Source organism: Carcharhinus amblyrhynchos, chromosome 7 (genome assembly GCF_965287045.1).
Source record: "Carcharhinus amblyrhynchos chromosome 7, sCarAmb.v2.hapA, whole genome shotgun sequence".
In the NCBI taxonomy this organism is placed as follows: Eukaryota; Metazoa; Chordata; class Chondrichthyes; order Carcharhiniformes; family Carcharhinidae; genus Carcharhinus; species Carcharhinus amblyrhynchos.
Genome location: NC_137330.1, coordinates 70,269,579 through 70,283,185, shown reverse-complemented (window position 1 = coordinate 70,283,185; position 13,607 = coordinate 70,269,579). Strand labels below are relative to the sequence as shown.

Genomic DNA, 13,607 nt, shown 5'->3' with positions numbered 1-13,607 from the left:
TAGCCCCAAAATGGTGGTTGTAATCAAATGATCATCACATTAAAAGGTTTCAATTGGGTGATGATCTGCAGGGCTGTGTTTGAACCTTGAGCTGGCACTTGAGCTGAGCACTGCTTAACTGTTTGAGCTGCTGCTGAATAGCTGAAATGTCTAACTACACTAAACTGTAAATGAACTTTGTGAAATTTGGCGTGCGTTGTATTTCAGGATGTTTGACCACATAGCCATGGAAAAATCATGTATAGTTCATGCTGAAGGTCACAAAGCTCAATAACAGTTGGAGACACAAGGAGGGAGCAAAATAGGTATACACAGTTAAACCAGATGGACTGGCCAGTTGAGGGAAGAGGGATGGAATGATGAAGCTGAACTGTTGCTGTGGATCACTGGCAACTCATTCTGAAAACAGAGGTAGTTAGTTTAAAAACTATTTACTGCTCAGGAGCAGGGAAGCAGCAAGTTTGATATTATTGCAAAACTCTACTGAGAGAAGAAGGTAAAGTCAAAGGTAATCTATGTTAAGTCAAAACAGTAGATAGGCACTGAGCAAAGTTTGTTTGGCTCAGTGATGAGATTGTCCAATTTTGTAGCCTGTATGCATTTCTGTTACTTACTTGTTCGGAAGGAGGGTGCTGGGTCAAGTCCTATTGTGGTGATGCTTGCTTCAGAGGTTCATCTGTTCACTTTGACAAGGTCCCACATGGAAGGCTGATCACAAAGAGTAGAGTCCATGCGATCCAAGGCAAGTTGGCAAATTAGATCCAAAATTGGCTTGTTAATAGGAGGAAGAAGGTTGGTGCTGCAGGGTTGCCTTTAGGATTGGAAGCCTGTGACCAGCGGTGTACCACAGGGATCGATGCTGGGACTCTTGTTGTTTATATACATTCATGAATTAGATGTGAATGTAGAAGGTATAATTAGTAAGTTTGCAGATGATACAAAAATTGCTGGTGTTGCTGATAGTGAGGACAATAGACTTAAGCTACAGACTGACAGCTGGTAAATTGGGCAGAGTAATGACAGATGGAATTTAATCCTGATAAGTGTGAAGTGATGCATTTTGGGAGGTCCAGTATGGATTGGATATACACAGTGAATGTTAAATCCCTAGGGAATATTGAGGAACAAAGGAACCTTGGTGTACAAGTTCATAAATCCCTGAAGGTGGCAGCACAGCTAGATAGGATGGCGAAGAAGGCATATGAATGCTTGCCTTCATTAGCCGGGACATTGAATATGCAGGGAGGTCTTGGTACAACTTTATAAAACATTGGCTAGGCCACAGATGGAGTATTGTATGCTATTCTGGTCACCACACTATGGGAAGAATGTGATTGCACTGGAGAGGGCGCTGTGGAAACTTTCCAGGATTTTGCCTAGCATGGAAAGTTTCAGCTATGAGGAGAGACTTAATACGCTGGGTTTGTTTTCCCTGGAGCGAAGGCGGCTGAAGGGGAATCAGACAGAGGTATACAAAATTATCAGAAGCATATGTAGATCGTAAGAATCTTTTCCCCGTGGCAGAGGTGACTAAGACCAAAGGGCATAAGAATATGGTGAGGAGTAAGTGGTTTAGAGGGAAACTGAGGAAAATATATTTCACCCAGAGGGCGCTGGAAATATGGAACATGCTGCCTGAGGGGGTGGTGGAGACAAGTACTCTTGAGACATTTAAGAAGCATCTGGACAAGCACTTAAATCGCCAAGGCATAGTAGGCTATGGGCCAAGTATTGGTAAATGGGATTACTGTAGATTGGTATTGGATGGTCAATATAGACATGGTGGGCTGAAGAGCTGTTTCTGTGCTATATGACTCACAACTGAAATATCAACCTTAATTGTTTCATATTTTGCGTTGACTTTTGAATGATTGGTAAAACTAACAGTGAACAGAAAAGTTTGCATTTTATATGGCACTTTTTATGACCCCAGGTCAGTTCAAAGTGCTTTACAATCAATAAAATACTTCTAAATTGCAGCCTCTTTAGCAACACTGCATGATCAGATAATCTGTCTTTAGTGATGTTGATTAAGGGATAAATATTGGCTCAGACATTGGCAAGAATTTCCTTGTTTTACAAAAACTAATGGCTTGGGGACTTTTTCTCTCACCTGAAAGAGCAGACAGGGCCTTAGTTTAATATTTCATTTGAGAGATGCCACTCTTGACAGTGCAGTTCTGCGTCAGTACTGCACTGGAGTGATGTAGAAAACTACAGTATCCTGTCCATATAACAATGATTTCCCATGGTCATGCTATTAGTATCTAGATATTTGATACTGAAAATAAATGCCTGTATATACTTATACTGATATTGTCTAGTGTAAATCTAAAACTGAAACATTCCACCACTCAGAGGTTTATGTTTCCATTAAGCCCAGGTTTGCTGCATTAAAACAGCTGACTGAAAACTATTGAGTCTGTTATGTGTTGCTAAATCTCTTTTCCTTTTTGGTATACCGTGAAGTATAGAGCTTTAACAATGCTATTTAAGCTTTCAAGACTGTCACTGCCATTAATGAGAGAGAAAAATAACAGTGCATTTAATACAACAGATATGGAGCAAGGCCCCTTAGATGCTAGTATCTTATCAAAGCCGTAAAGGTTAATTTACAGTTTAACACAACTGGCTGCCCTCAGGTTTTGGTAAGTAAGGATTTGATGCCCACAGGTGCATGGTTACAACAGGCAGCTCTGCAACTCCCATTCAAAATCAACTGGGATACTTTCATTCCCAATAATTCAAACTTTCTAAGTATGTTGATGGCTAGTCTTTGGAATCAGCAAATAAGGTTTGTGTGCATGTGTGTATATATTATGTATATTATAACCAAAGGACTAAATGGAGGAATGATGGAAGAAAACTGTTCAAAAACCATTTTAGGAACTCTGCAATGTTTAGAATATGGAACTGACTTTGTAGCATTTTCGGATCATTCTAGATATTACCTAATTGCCATAATGCTAAATAAACTACATTATTTCTTCCAATCACAGTCCTGAGCATGTAAACTTTCAAAAGCTCAATTTGACCAAATTGTAGGTTAATATTTTAAATGTGCACCTTTGTAGGAAGATGATTTGTTAAAATAATTTTCTTCTCTCAAAGACCGTTGTACTTTTTAAATGATTCTGCCACTGCAGTGGAATTAATGCAGTAGAACACACAAATATTTTGCAGTTGAGGCTTATAAATAGTGGAGTCTTCCAACTTGTAAGATAATGGCTTGTGCCAAGCTTAAACACAATAGTTAAACAGCATGAAAGGATGGTTAAAGTAGATTCTATACCAAATTTCAAAAGGGAATTGAATAAACATTGCCCTCTGAAGGGCAGTTAGACATGGGTAATAAAAGCAGGCCTAACCAGTGAAGCCCATGTTTCTTGAATGAATTTAAAAAATATATGTGAAGGGGAGAAATTTGCAGAGCAACATGGAAAGAGCTGGGGAGTGGGACTAATTTGCTAACTTTTCCAAAGAGCTAATATTGTCACGATAGGTCAAATGGCCTCCTTCCACATTGAAGCGTGCTCTGATTCTGTAAGTTTGTCATTTCAGGCAGGATATTAGATTGTCAATTGAATTAAATATTGTAAAATTCCATACATAGTGCACTAAGTTAGATTGGTTTGGGATCTTTAGAACCGATTAATGACCTTATCTTTGCTGTCAGCACCAAAGAAAGAGCATTTGTCATCACCTCGCTAATGGCTGCCTTTTGAGTTTCTGCATGTTTTTCACACAATTTCCCTCTAATCTTCTACTTTCTCCAATGCAGCACCCTCTACAGGGGATATATGGCATTGTGAGCAGAGCAAGAATCAGAGAGTTTCTTGAACCAATCAGATTATGGAAAGCTCACAGAGACGAAGCGGGCAGAATTTTCATTGCGGGGTTAGAACTCTGATGTCGGAAACATTTCCCAGTCCCAAACCCACACAGCATCAGTGCAGTGACTTGGAATGATATCTAAAGTGGCAGCTACTAATTGGCACAAAGGAATTCACCAGCCAATTAAGGAGCATCAGGTGCAATCAGGCGACAGGAGCCAGACGCAGAGGGATCATTTAAAAGACATACACGAACAGTGACTGAGCTTGCCTTTGCTTTTGCAAATGGATGTGCAGGTACAGCAGAGGTTCCAGTGGTGCATTTTGTTCTGATGTCTCCCCTGAGGCCATGATCGAAGCTATGTCAGCATTGGGAGCTGTACTCATACCTATATCTGATGATGTAAAGATAGGTAGAAAGGTAAGTTGTGAACATAACGGGCCTGCAAAGGGATATAAACAGCTTAAGTGCATAAGCAAAGGTTTGGCATTTGGAGTATAATATGGGAAGATGTGAACTTGTCCATTTTGGCAGAAAATATAGAGAAACAGCATATTAGTTAAATGGGGAGAGATTGCAGAACACCAAGATGCACAGGTATCTGGGTGTCCTAGCACATGAATCACAAAAGTCAGTATGCAGCTACAGCAAGTGATTAGGAAGGCAAATGGAATGTTGTCGTTTATTGCAAAGTGAATGGAATATAAAAGTAGGGATGTTTTGCTAAAGCTGTAGCACTGGTGAGGCCACATCTGGAGTACTGTGAAGCTTTGATCTCTTTAAGAATGATGTAATTGCATTAAAAACAATTCAGAGAAGGTTCACTCGGCTCATTCCTGGAATGAGGAGATTATTTTGTGAGAAGATTTTAGAATATTTCATCCAATTGGACAGATTGGGCTGTTTCCAAATATAGGTCAAGTTTTGTTTTAAAACAAAAACGGAAAGTCCACAAACATACGCAATAGAATATAGAGCCAGAAAACACCAAACACACTTTCCTTTTATTTTGTTCCAAACACGAGAATTTAGAAGAATGAGATGTGATCTTATTGAATTATGTACGAACTCTGATGAAGGGTCATCCAGACTCGAAACGTTGGCTCCATTTTCTCCCAACAGATGCTGTCAGACATGCTGAGATTTTCCAGCATTTTCTGTCTTTGTCTCAGATTCCAGCATCTGCAATAATTTGCTTTTATCTAAGGGAATCAAAGGTTGGCAGGATAATGGAGTTGAGGCCACAATCAGATTAGTCATGATCCTCGTGCTCAAGGGGCGGAATGGCCGACTCTCACTCCTGCACTTAATTTCTGTATCGGAATTCCCAGAACCATTGTGGAAACATGGGCATGCAAAGAAGAAGCCAACATAGCCCTTGTACTCCACAGTGTCTGAGTTCTGTGTGTGTGAGTTCTTCCACTGGAAGAGTAGCCAACCTCATGGAAAGTCACATATGGCAACACTCTGAAGTGGAGGCAGGGGCAGTACACTGAAATGCGCAAAGAGTCAGGCTCCTGGTAACATTGACCTCTGAATGTAGCTGATGGCTCATAGATCTTTGGATTAGATGCCTAGCTGTGTCCCAGCTGGTGGCCTCTTCTAGCATGCAGCATTTATCATTTAAATTGGGTACATACCCATGAAGATGATGCCATGAAAAGGCATTCTTTGCTACGTGGCTGCAGGAATGGTGTAGGAGGGAGAGTTTCAGTTACATGGATAATTGGAGCACATTCTGGGCAAGATGGGACCTGTACAAACAGGATGGTTTGCACCTGAACCAGAGGGGCACCAATATCCTGGGAGGGAAATTTGCTACGGCCTTTCGGGAGGATTTAAATTAATCTGTCGGGGGATGGGAAAATGAGCTGTAGTCCAGAAGCTAGTGTTGAGTGTAGTGAGGTACTGAGAAGGGTATCAAGGTCGCAGGAGTGTACAGGCAGACAGGATATTGTATCTATTTCAATGCAAGGAGCATCCGGAATAAGGTAGGTGAACTTGGAGTATGGATTGGTACTTGGGACTACGATGTTGTGGCTATTACGGAGACATGGTTAGAACAGGGACAGGAATGGTTGTTGGAAGCTCTGGGGTATAAGAGTAGAGAAAGTGGTAAAAGAGGTGGAGGAGTAACATTGTTAATCAAGGATAGTTTAACGGCTGCTGAAAGGCAGTTCAAGGAGGATCTTCCTATTGAGGTAATAAGGGCTGAAGTTAGAAATAGGAAAGGATCGGTCACGTTGTTAGGAGTTTTCTATAGGCCCCCAAATAGTAATAGAGAAGTGGAGGAAGAAATTGCAAAGCAGATTATGGATAGGTGTGGAGGTCACAGGGTAGTTGTCATGGATGACTTTAACTTTCCAAATAATGATTGGAACCTTTTATAGGTTGAATAGTTCAGATGGGGAGTTTTTGTACAGGAGGGTTTCCTGACACAGTATGTGGATAGGCCTACAAGAGGCAGGGCCACATTGGACTTGGTACTGGGTAATGGACCGGGCCAAGTGTTAGGTTTGTCTGTCGGAGAGCACTTTGGAGATAGTGACTACAATTCACTGTCTTTCATTATTGCAAGGAAGAGGGATAGGGCCATACGGCAGGGCAAGGTTTATAATTGGGGCAGGGGTAATTATGATGCAATTAGGCAAGAATTAGGGAGCATAAGATGGGAACAGAAACTGTCAGGGAAAGGCACATTAAAAAAGTGGAGCTTGTTCAAGGAACAAATATTGCATGTCCTTGATAGGTATGTCCCTGTCAGGCACGGAGGAAATGCCCGAGTGAGGGAACTATGGTTCACAAAAGATTTGAATGCCTTATCAAGAGGAAAAAGGAAGCGTATGTAAGGATGAGAAAACAAGGTTCAGTTGGGTCACTTAAGGTAGCAAGGAATGAGCTTAAAAAAGGGCTTAGGAGAGCTAGGAGGGGGCATGAGATGTCCTTGGCGGGTCGGATCAAGGAGAACCCCAAGGCTTTTTACTTGTATGTGAGAAATAAAAGCATAACCAGGGTAAGGTTAGGGCCGGTTAAGGCTAGTAGTAGGAACTTGTGCATGGAGTCAGAAGAGATAGGAGGAGCAATGAATGAATACTTTTCTTCAGCGTTCACCAAGGGGCCATGTTTTTAAGGATGAGTGTGTGATCCAGGCTGGTAGATGTGATCCAGGAGGTAGATGTTCTGAGGGAAGATGTATTAACAATTTTGAAAATCCTGAGAGTCGATAAGTCCCCTGGGCCAGATAGGATATATCCTAGGATTCTTTGGGAGACAGGAGATGAGATTGCAGTCTTTGATCTTTGGGTCCTCACTGTCCATGGGGATAGTGCCAGAAAACTGGAGAGTGGCAAATGTTGTTCCTCTGTTCAAGAAAGGATATAGGAATGACCCTGGTAATTATAGGCCCGCTAGTCTTACTTCGGTGGTCGGTAAGATAATGGAAAAGGTCCTGAGGGATAGAATTTATGACCATTTGGAAAGATGCGGTTTAATCTGAGATAGTCAGCACGGATTCCTAAAGGGTAAGACTTGCCAAACAAATTTGATTGAATTCTTTGAGGAGGTAACTAAGCGTGTAGATGAAGATAGAGCAGTTAATGCCGTATATGTGGATTTTAGTAAGGTATTTGATAAAGTTCCCCATGGTAGGCTCATGAAGAAAGTAAGGAGGTGTGGGATTGAAGGAAATTTGGCCGATTGGATAAGTAACTTGCTATCTCAAAGAAGACAGAGGGTGGTGATGGATGGAAAATTTTCAGACTGGAGACCAGTTACCAGTGTTGTACCACAGGGATCAGTGCTGGGTCCTCTGCTATTTGTGATTTTTATCAATGTCTTGGAGGAGGGGGCTGAAGGGTGGGTCAATAAATTTGCTGAGGACACCAAGATTGGTGGAGTAGTGGATGAGGTGGAGGGCTGTTGTAGGTTGCAAAGAGACATTGATAGGATGCAGAGCTGGGCCGAAAATTGGCAGATGGAGTTTAACCCTGATAAGTGCGAGGTGATTCATTTTGGCAGGACAAATTTGAATGCAGATTACAGGGTCAACAGCAGGGTTCTGAGGAATGTGGAGGAACAGAGAGATCTTGGGGTTCATATCCACAGATCTCTGAAGGTTGCCACTCAAGTGGATAGAGCCATGAAGAAGGCTTATAGTGTGTTAGCGTTTATTAACAGGGGGTTTGAGTTTAAGAGTCGTGAGGTTATGCCGCAACTGTACAGGACGTTGGTGAGATCACATTTGGAATATTGTGTACAGTTCTGGTCACCTCACTATAAGAAGGATATGGAAGCATTGGAGAGAGTGAAGAGGAGATTTACCAGGATGCTGCCTGGTTTGGAGGATAGGTCTTAGGAGGAAAGGTTGAGGGAGCTGGGGCTTTTCTCTTTGGAGTGGAGGAGTATGAGAGGCGACTTAATAGAGGTTTATAAGATAATGAGGGGGATTGATAGAGTGGACGTGCAGAGACTATTTCGTCGGTGGATGTAGCTGTTACTAGGAGGCATAACTATAATGTTCATGATGGGAGATATAGGAGGGATGTCTGAGGTAGATTTTTTACTTAGAGAATGATTGGGGCGTGGAATGGACTGCCTGCTGTGATAGTGGAGTCGGATACTTCAGGAACTTTCAAGCGGTTATTGGATAGGCACATGGAGCACATCAGAATGATGAGGAGTGAGATAGCTTGATCTTGGTTTCGGACGAAGCTCGACACAACATCGAGGGCCGAAGGGTCTGTAATGTGCTCTACTATGCTCTATATTCTATGAGAGAAAAATAGTGCTGATCATAATGTGGAAACCTATTTAAAAAATAAGCGTATGTCAATATGAGAGATCAGCTCATATTTATCACACACCTTATTATATCTGCAGAATATCTTCAGATTGCTTTTTTTGATGCATAATGATTGTTACATATGCAAAAAAAAAATGAAAATGTAAATTGGGACTAATCTTCATGCTAAGTGTCATTTAAGAACTTTGCATTTATCTATAGGTACTTACTGTGGAAACTTAAACTCGATCTCCAGAGAAATCCATATAGACAGCAATGAAATAAGTATTCAATTTAAAAGTGGATCCCACATATCAGGACGTGGCTTCTTGCTATCATACACCACGAGCAACCACCCAGGTAAGGCATTACAAACTGAGAGGCTTATCTAGAATCTAACAAAGTATTATTTAAAAAAACACAAGTATTTTAATTAGAGCTGCAATGAAAGGCAAGCAACTGAATGCTGGTCTTTTCCACAGATGAAATATACTTGTTTATACATCAAAATTGCACACTAGTGATTAAGTATGTTCGATCATTGGATAAAAGTAAATTACTGCGAATGCTGGAATCTGAAACCAAAAGAGAAAATGCTGGAAAATCTCAGCAGGCCTGGCAGCATCTGTAAGGAGAGAAAAGAGCTGCTTTGACAAAGGGTCATCTGGACTCAAAACATCAGCTCTTTTCTCTCCTTACAGATGCTGCCAGGCCTGCTGAGATTTTCCAGCATTTCTTCTTTTGGTTATATTTGATCATTATTTGCTACTTTAACTCAGGTTAGTGTATATGGTTGAAGATGATTATCCTACACAAATCATAATAGAATCGAAATGAAGAAGATCATTGGCTCAGTTAATTAGAAAGATCCTTGCGTGCCCATTACTGTTCTTTAATGACTCTAATGTTTTTGTCTGTCCTTGCCAACATAGAACTTGCTTCATCGCTCTAAATGCAGAAGAACTCACTTACACTGATTAAAATTAAAAATACTCTGCAGGGTTGTAGCAGCATCTGAGGAGAAAGATTAATGTAAGCATCGGCCTTTCACACTCAATGGCATCAACATCACTGAATCTCCCACCATCAACATCCTGGGGCTTACCATTGACCAGAAACTGAACTGGACCAGTCATGTAAATAATGTGGCTACAAGAACAGGTCAGAGGCTCAGAATCCTGCGGTGAATATCTCACTTTCTAACTCCGCAAAGCCTGTCCATCATCTACAAGGCACATGTTAAAGTACATATTTATTTATTAGTCATAAGTAGGCTTACATTAACACTGCAATGAAATTACTGTGAAAGTCCTGTAGTCACCACACTCTGGTGCCTGTTTGGGTGCACTGATGGAGAATTTACCGTGGCCAATACACCTAACCAGCACCTCTTTTGGACTTGTGGAAGGAAACTGGAGCACCCAGAAAAATCTCACTCAGACTCAGGGAGAGCATGCAGACTCCACACCGACAGAGAACCAAGTTGGGAATCAAACCTGGGTGCCAGTACCAGTTAGGAATGTGAAAGAATATTCTCTACTTGCCTGGATGAGTGCAGCTCGAACAACACTCAAGAAGCTTCACATCATCCAAGACAAAACTTGATTGGCAACCCATCTACAAACATTCACTCTCTCCACCACTGACGGACTGTGGCAGCAGAGTGTACCATCTACAAGATGCACATGCAGGAACTCACCAGGGCTCCATTGGCAGCACGTTCAAAACCCACAACTACTACTATTTAGAAGGACAAGGGTGGCAGACATATGACAACCACATCACCTGGATGTTCCCCTACAAGCCACTCACCATAGTGACTTGGAAATATATCGCTCGTCCTTCACTGCTGCTGCGTCAAAATCCTGGAACTCCCTAACAGCAGTGCGGGTATACCTTCAGCACTTTTGGTGTACATACATCACATAGACTGCCAATGTTCACCACCACCTTTTCAAGGAAATTTAGAGATTAGCAGTTAATACCAAGCATACAAAAACAAATTTATGAAAGATTTTCTATTTCTTATATGTATATATTTATTATAATTAAAATGTTCTCTTATTCAATTTGTACTTCCAAGTTTCATTGTTTTGTTTCAGCACTTAAAGACTGGAAAACACTGCTGGAATTTTCCTGTCACACCCACCACAGGAATTGTAGTGAGGTGGACTACACAAAGGTCTATTGACCTCAAGTGGGATTTTTCGGTTTTGGGGGGTGCGGCCGGAAAATCCCACTCCATGTCTCGGTAGATATGAAATATCAGTAGCTGCTATTCGTAACAAGATTTCATTGGAAAATCCCTATCATTTGCCAAATGATTGTGGTGGAAAGGATGCACTCCAAGACCTAGGGATCCAGATGCTAATGACTTATATTGCGGTAGCTGTGATCATATTTAAGGCAAGCCCTATAAGTAGGCAATAGATTATGTACCAGTATTCTGGTCAAAAGTGATGTTCCATCATATGTGTAGTCATATATGTAGCTACCTCAGCCCCGCTTCTTTTCTGATTTTAAAATAATATGGTCTTTGAAATATAAATCATATTGAACACTAAAATTTGAATATTATTGCGTTTAATACTTTTCAGCCTATTTCATTTTGTGCAAGGTCACATGTTTAGTATATTCATAAACAAATCGATGGAATCACCAATGTAATCAGCAACATAATAGTAGAATTCCCTTGTTCCATATAATAAAATAAAATGTGACTTAAACCGGTGTCAATTATATGTTAGAAATTGTAGATTTATAAATGCCAATCTTGCTTACAGTTGATATTTGGTGAATCCTTCCCTTTTAAGGTCTACATAGCTGCAATGCATATAGCTTTTTAATGTCTCTAATCTTGATTTTTATTCCGTACAGATTTAATTACATGTCTGGATAAAGGAAATCATTACAATGAACCACAATTCAGGTAAGACTTTAAAATCAGCTGAATCTTCTGAATGGAGATATTTTTCCATATAATATTTTGTAGTGTTGATAGGGCTAAAAGTTAATGAGCATGAGGTTGGATGGATTATTTTCAGTGCAATCAAACAAAAGTGACCAAAACAGTGCACTAAATTGCAGAAAGAGGCATAAATCACATCAGTACAATATTTTCCATGTTTCCATGATTTTCAGTTTAAGAAACATGGGGCACAGTTTTATTCTTGATATGGGGATGGGAACTGAGGCAGACGATGGGTCATGGTGTGCCAGTTTTTTGGTATCAATGCTCCCTCTGAACCAGTGCCAACTCAGGATCAATTGTAAGCGGCTGTTAGAAACATTCCAGTTGGCCTGCCAGGGTACCCTCCCCTTGGCATCAGGAGTGTTGCAGCTGCCAGGAAGTGGTAAACCAGTGGCAGACCAAGGGGTCAGCATTCTAAGATGCCTCTGAGTCATTCCATGTTTATTCAGCCATAGCCACAGTGGCAGATCCTTCCCCACAGTGGTAGCCATGATCATTTTTTTGCTTTCAAATTTTTTTTCATGGCTGAGAGGGTGCTTCAAAGTGGAAGTGACCTCTCCATCCCTCACCTCCAAAGGAAGGCCATAGCCCCTTTGGAGCTGCAGGGTCTCCTATTGGCTTTCCAGCTTTGAGATCCCGGTCACCGCCTCGGGAGTGTGCTTGCTGTTCAGGTAACCATTTCCAATGCATTGTGGGGTCAGAAGCCATATTTGATCCCAACATTGTGGGCCTGACCCAAACCAGCAAATCCTGCCCACTGAGTGACGCTGTGTTTTTGCATACAAAAGTGGCCATGTCCCAGATCAAATTAATCAATGTTTTGAGTTTCAACTAATTGAATGCATTTGCAGAGGAGGATCTTAAAATTAAGCTTTCTTTGAAGGTGCAAGGGCACTAATGGGTCCATTGATTTTTTTTTTGAAATTTACTGTCCACCAATGTAACTAGTAAATTTTCCGTATAGTTTTTTAAAGCCATTGTCAGTATTTTTGCAAATCAAATTATACAGAAAGTGCTGATTACAGGAAAGAGCGCAGTAGTTAAAATGCTAGGTTTTTGTGATCAGCGTCATTTTCATCTGTATTAAAGCTGCATCAGGTATTAACACTTGAATTTTACATCTAAAATTTGGTAATTAAACATTAACATTTAAAAAAAGCCAAAAACACAACTTGATTGTGTTGGCTCATTTTAGGGGAGGGGGAGGTGGGGGTGGTGGGGGGGGGGGGATTCTTCTGGCCAGCCAGCTCTGATCGCAATCACAATAGGTCAGAGAATCAGGGATTGACTCAAAAATGGGTTTTGTGCTGGGTGCCAAATACATCATGATGCTTCCACCCCACTGATGGCCCAGTCTCAGAACAGTGGCACTGGCTGGCGAGTTACTCACTTTGAGCTCATTAATACATTTCAGGTGAGGGATGCCACCAGTGCCAGCGGGAAGCCCTCCAGGTTACCCACTGGTGTGGGCACATAGCCACGATTTTGCCAGCTCGCCCTGCCCATTGATGGGCGGAGCAAGTGGTAAAGTCACGCAGGAGCCGAGAAATCAGGATCGCGCCCGATTTCTCAGCTCTCTCAATCTTCCCAGCACCCGATTTCGAGCCCGGTCAGCCTTTCACCATTTCTGGTGAAAGGTTAAATAATTTATTTAAATATATTTCAATGTGAATTTGCATGTGTTTAGTGAGCCTGGTGCTCAGTCATCTACGGTCACTAGCCTTTATGGCCTCACTGTGAGAGGTTCTCTCCAGCGAGGGAAAACATCTGCTCCCCATGAACAGGGAACAGATGTATTGCTCTCATCGGTAGAACTGGAGGCCATTGAGGCCACCCAGGAAGGACGAGGGGAAAGGGGGTACCCATTGGTCAGTGTCAGCTTGGCATCTTAGCAATGCCCACTATGCAGTGGATAGTGGCAGGGAGCAGGCCCTATGGGGGCACAGCCCAAAGGGATGGGGCACAAAGGCACAGGCTTATGGGGGTGGGACCTGAAGGGACTATGAGACAGGGCCTTGAGGG

General features: G+C 41.7%; 1 protein-coding gene across 5 annotated transcripts in view; it reads left to right on the top strand.

The window, feature by feature from the left end:
• The window catches only part of dcbld1 (discoidin, CUB and LCCL domain containing 1), a 69,624-nt gene that overhangs the window by 24,549 nt on the left and 31,468 nt on the right, over positions 1 to 13,607 (top strand). For 4 of the 5 annotated variants that reach the window (XM_080192568.1, XM_080192566.1, XM_080192564.1 and 1 more), the window contains 2 exons: positions 8,837 to 8,974; positions 11,492 to 11,543. In XM_080192568.1, coding sequence (XP_080048694.1) covers positions 8,837 to 8,974; positions 11,492 to 11,543 — 190 coding nt within the window. Of the gene's footprint in view, positions 1 to 344; positions 412 to 8,836; positions 8,975 to 11,491; positions 11,544 to 13,607 lie in introns of those variants that run through there. The other variant, XM_080192567.1, reaches the window with a different exon arrangement.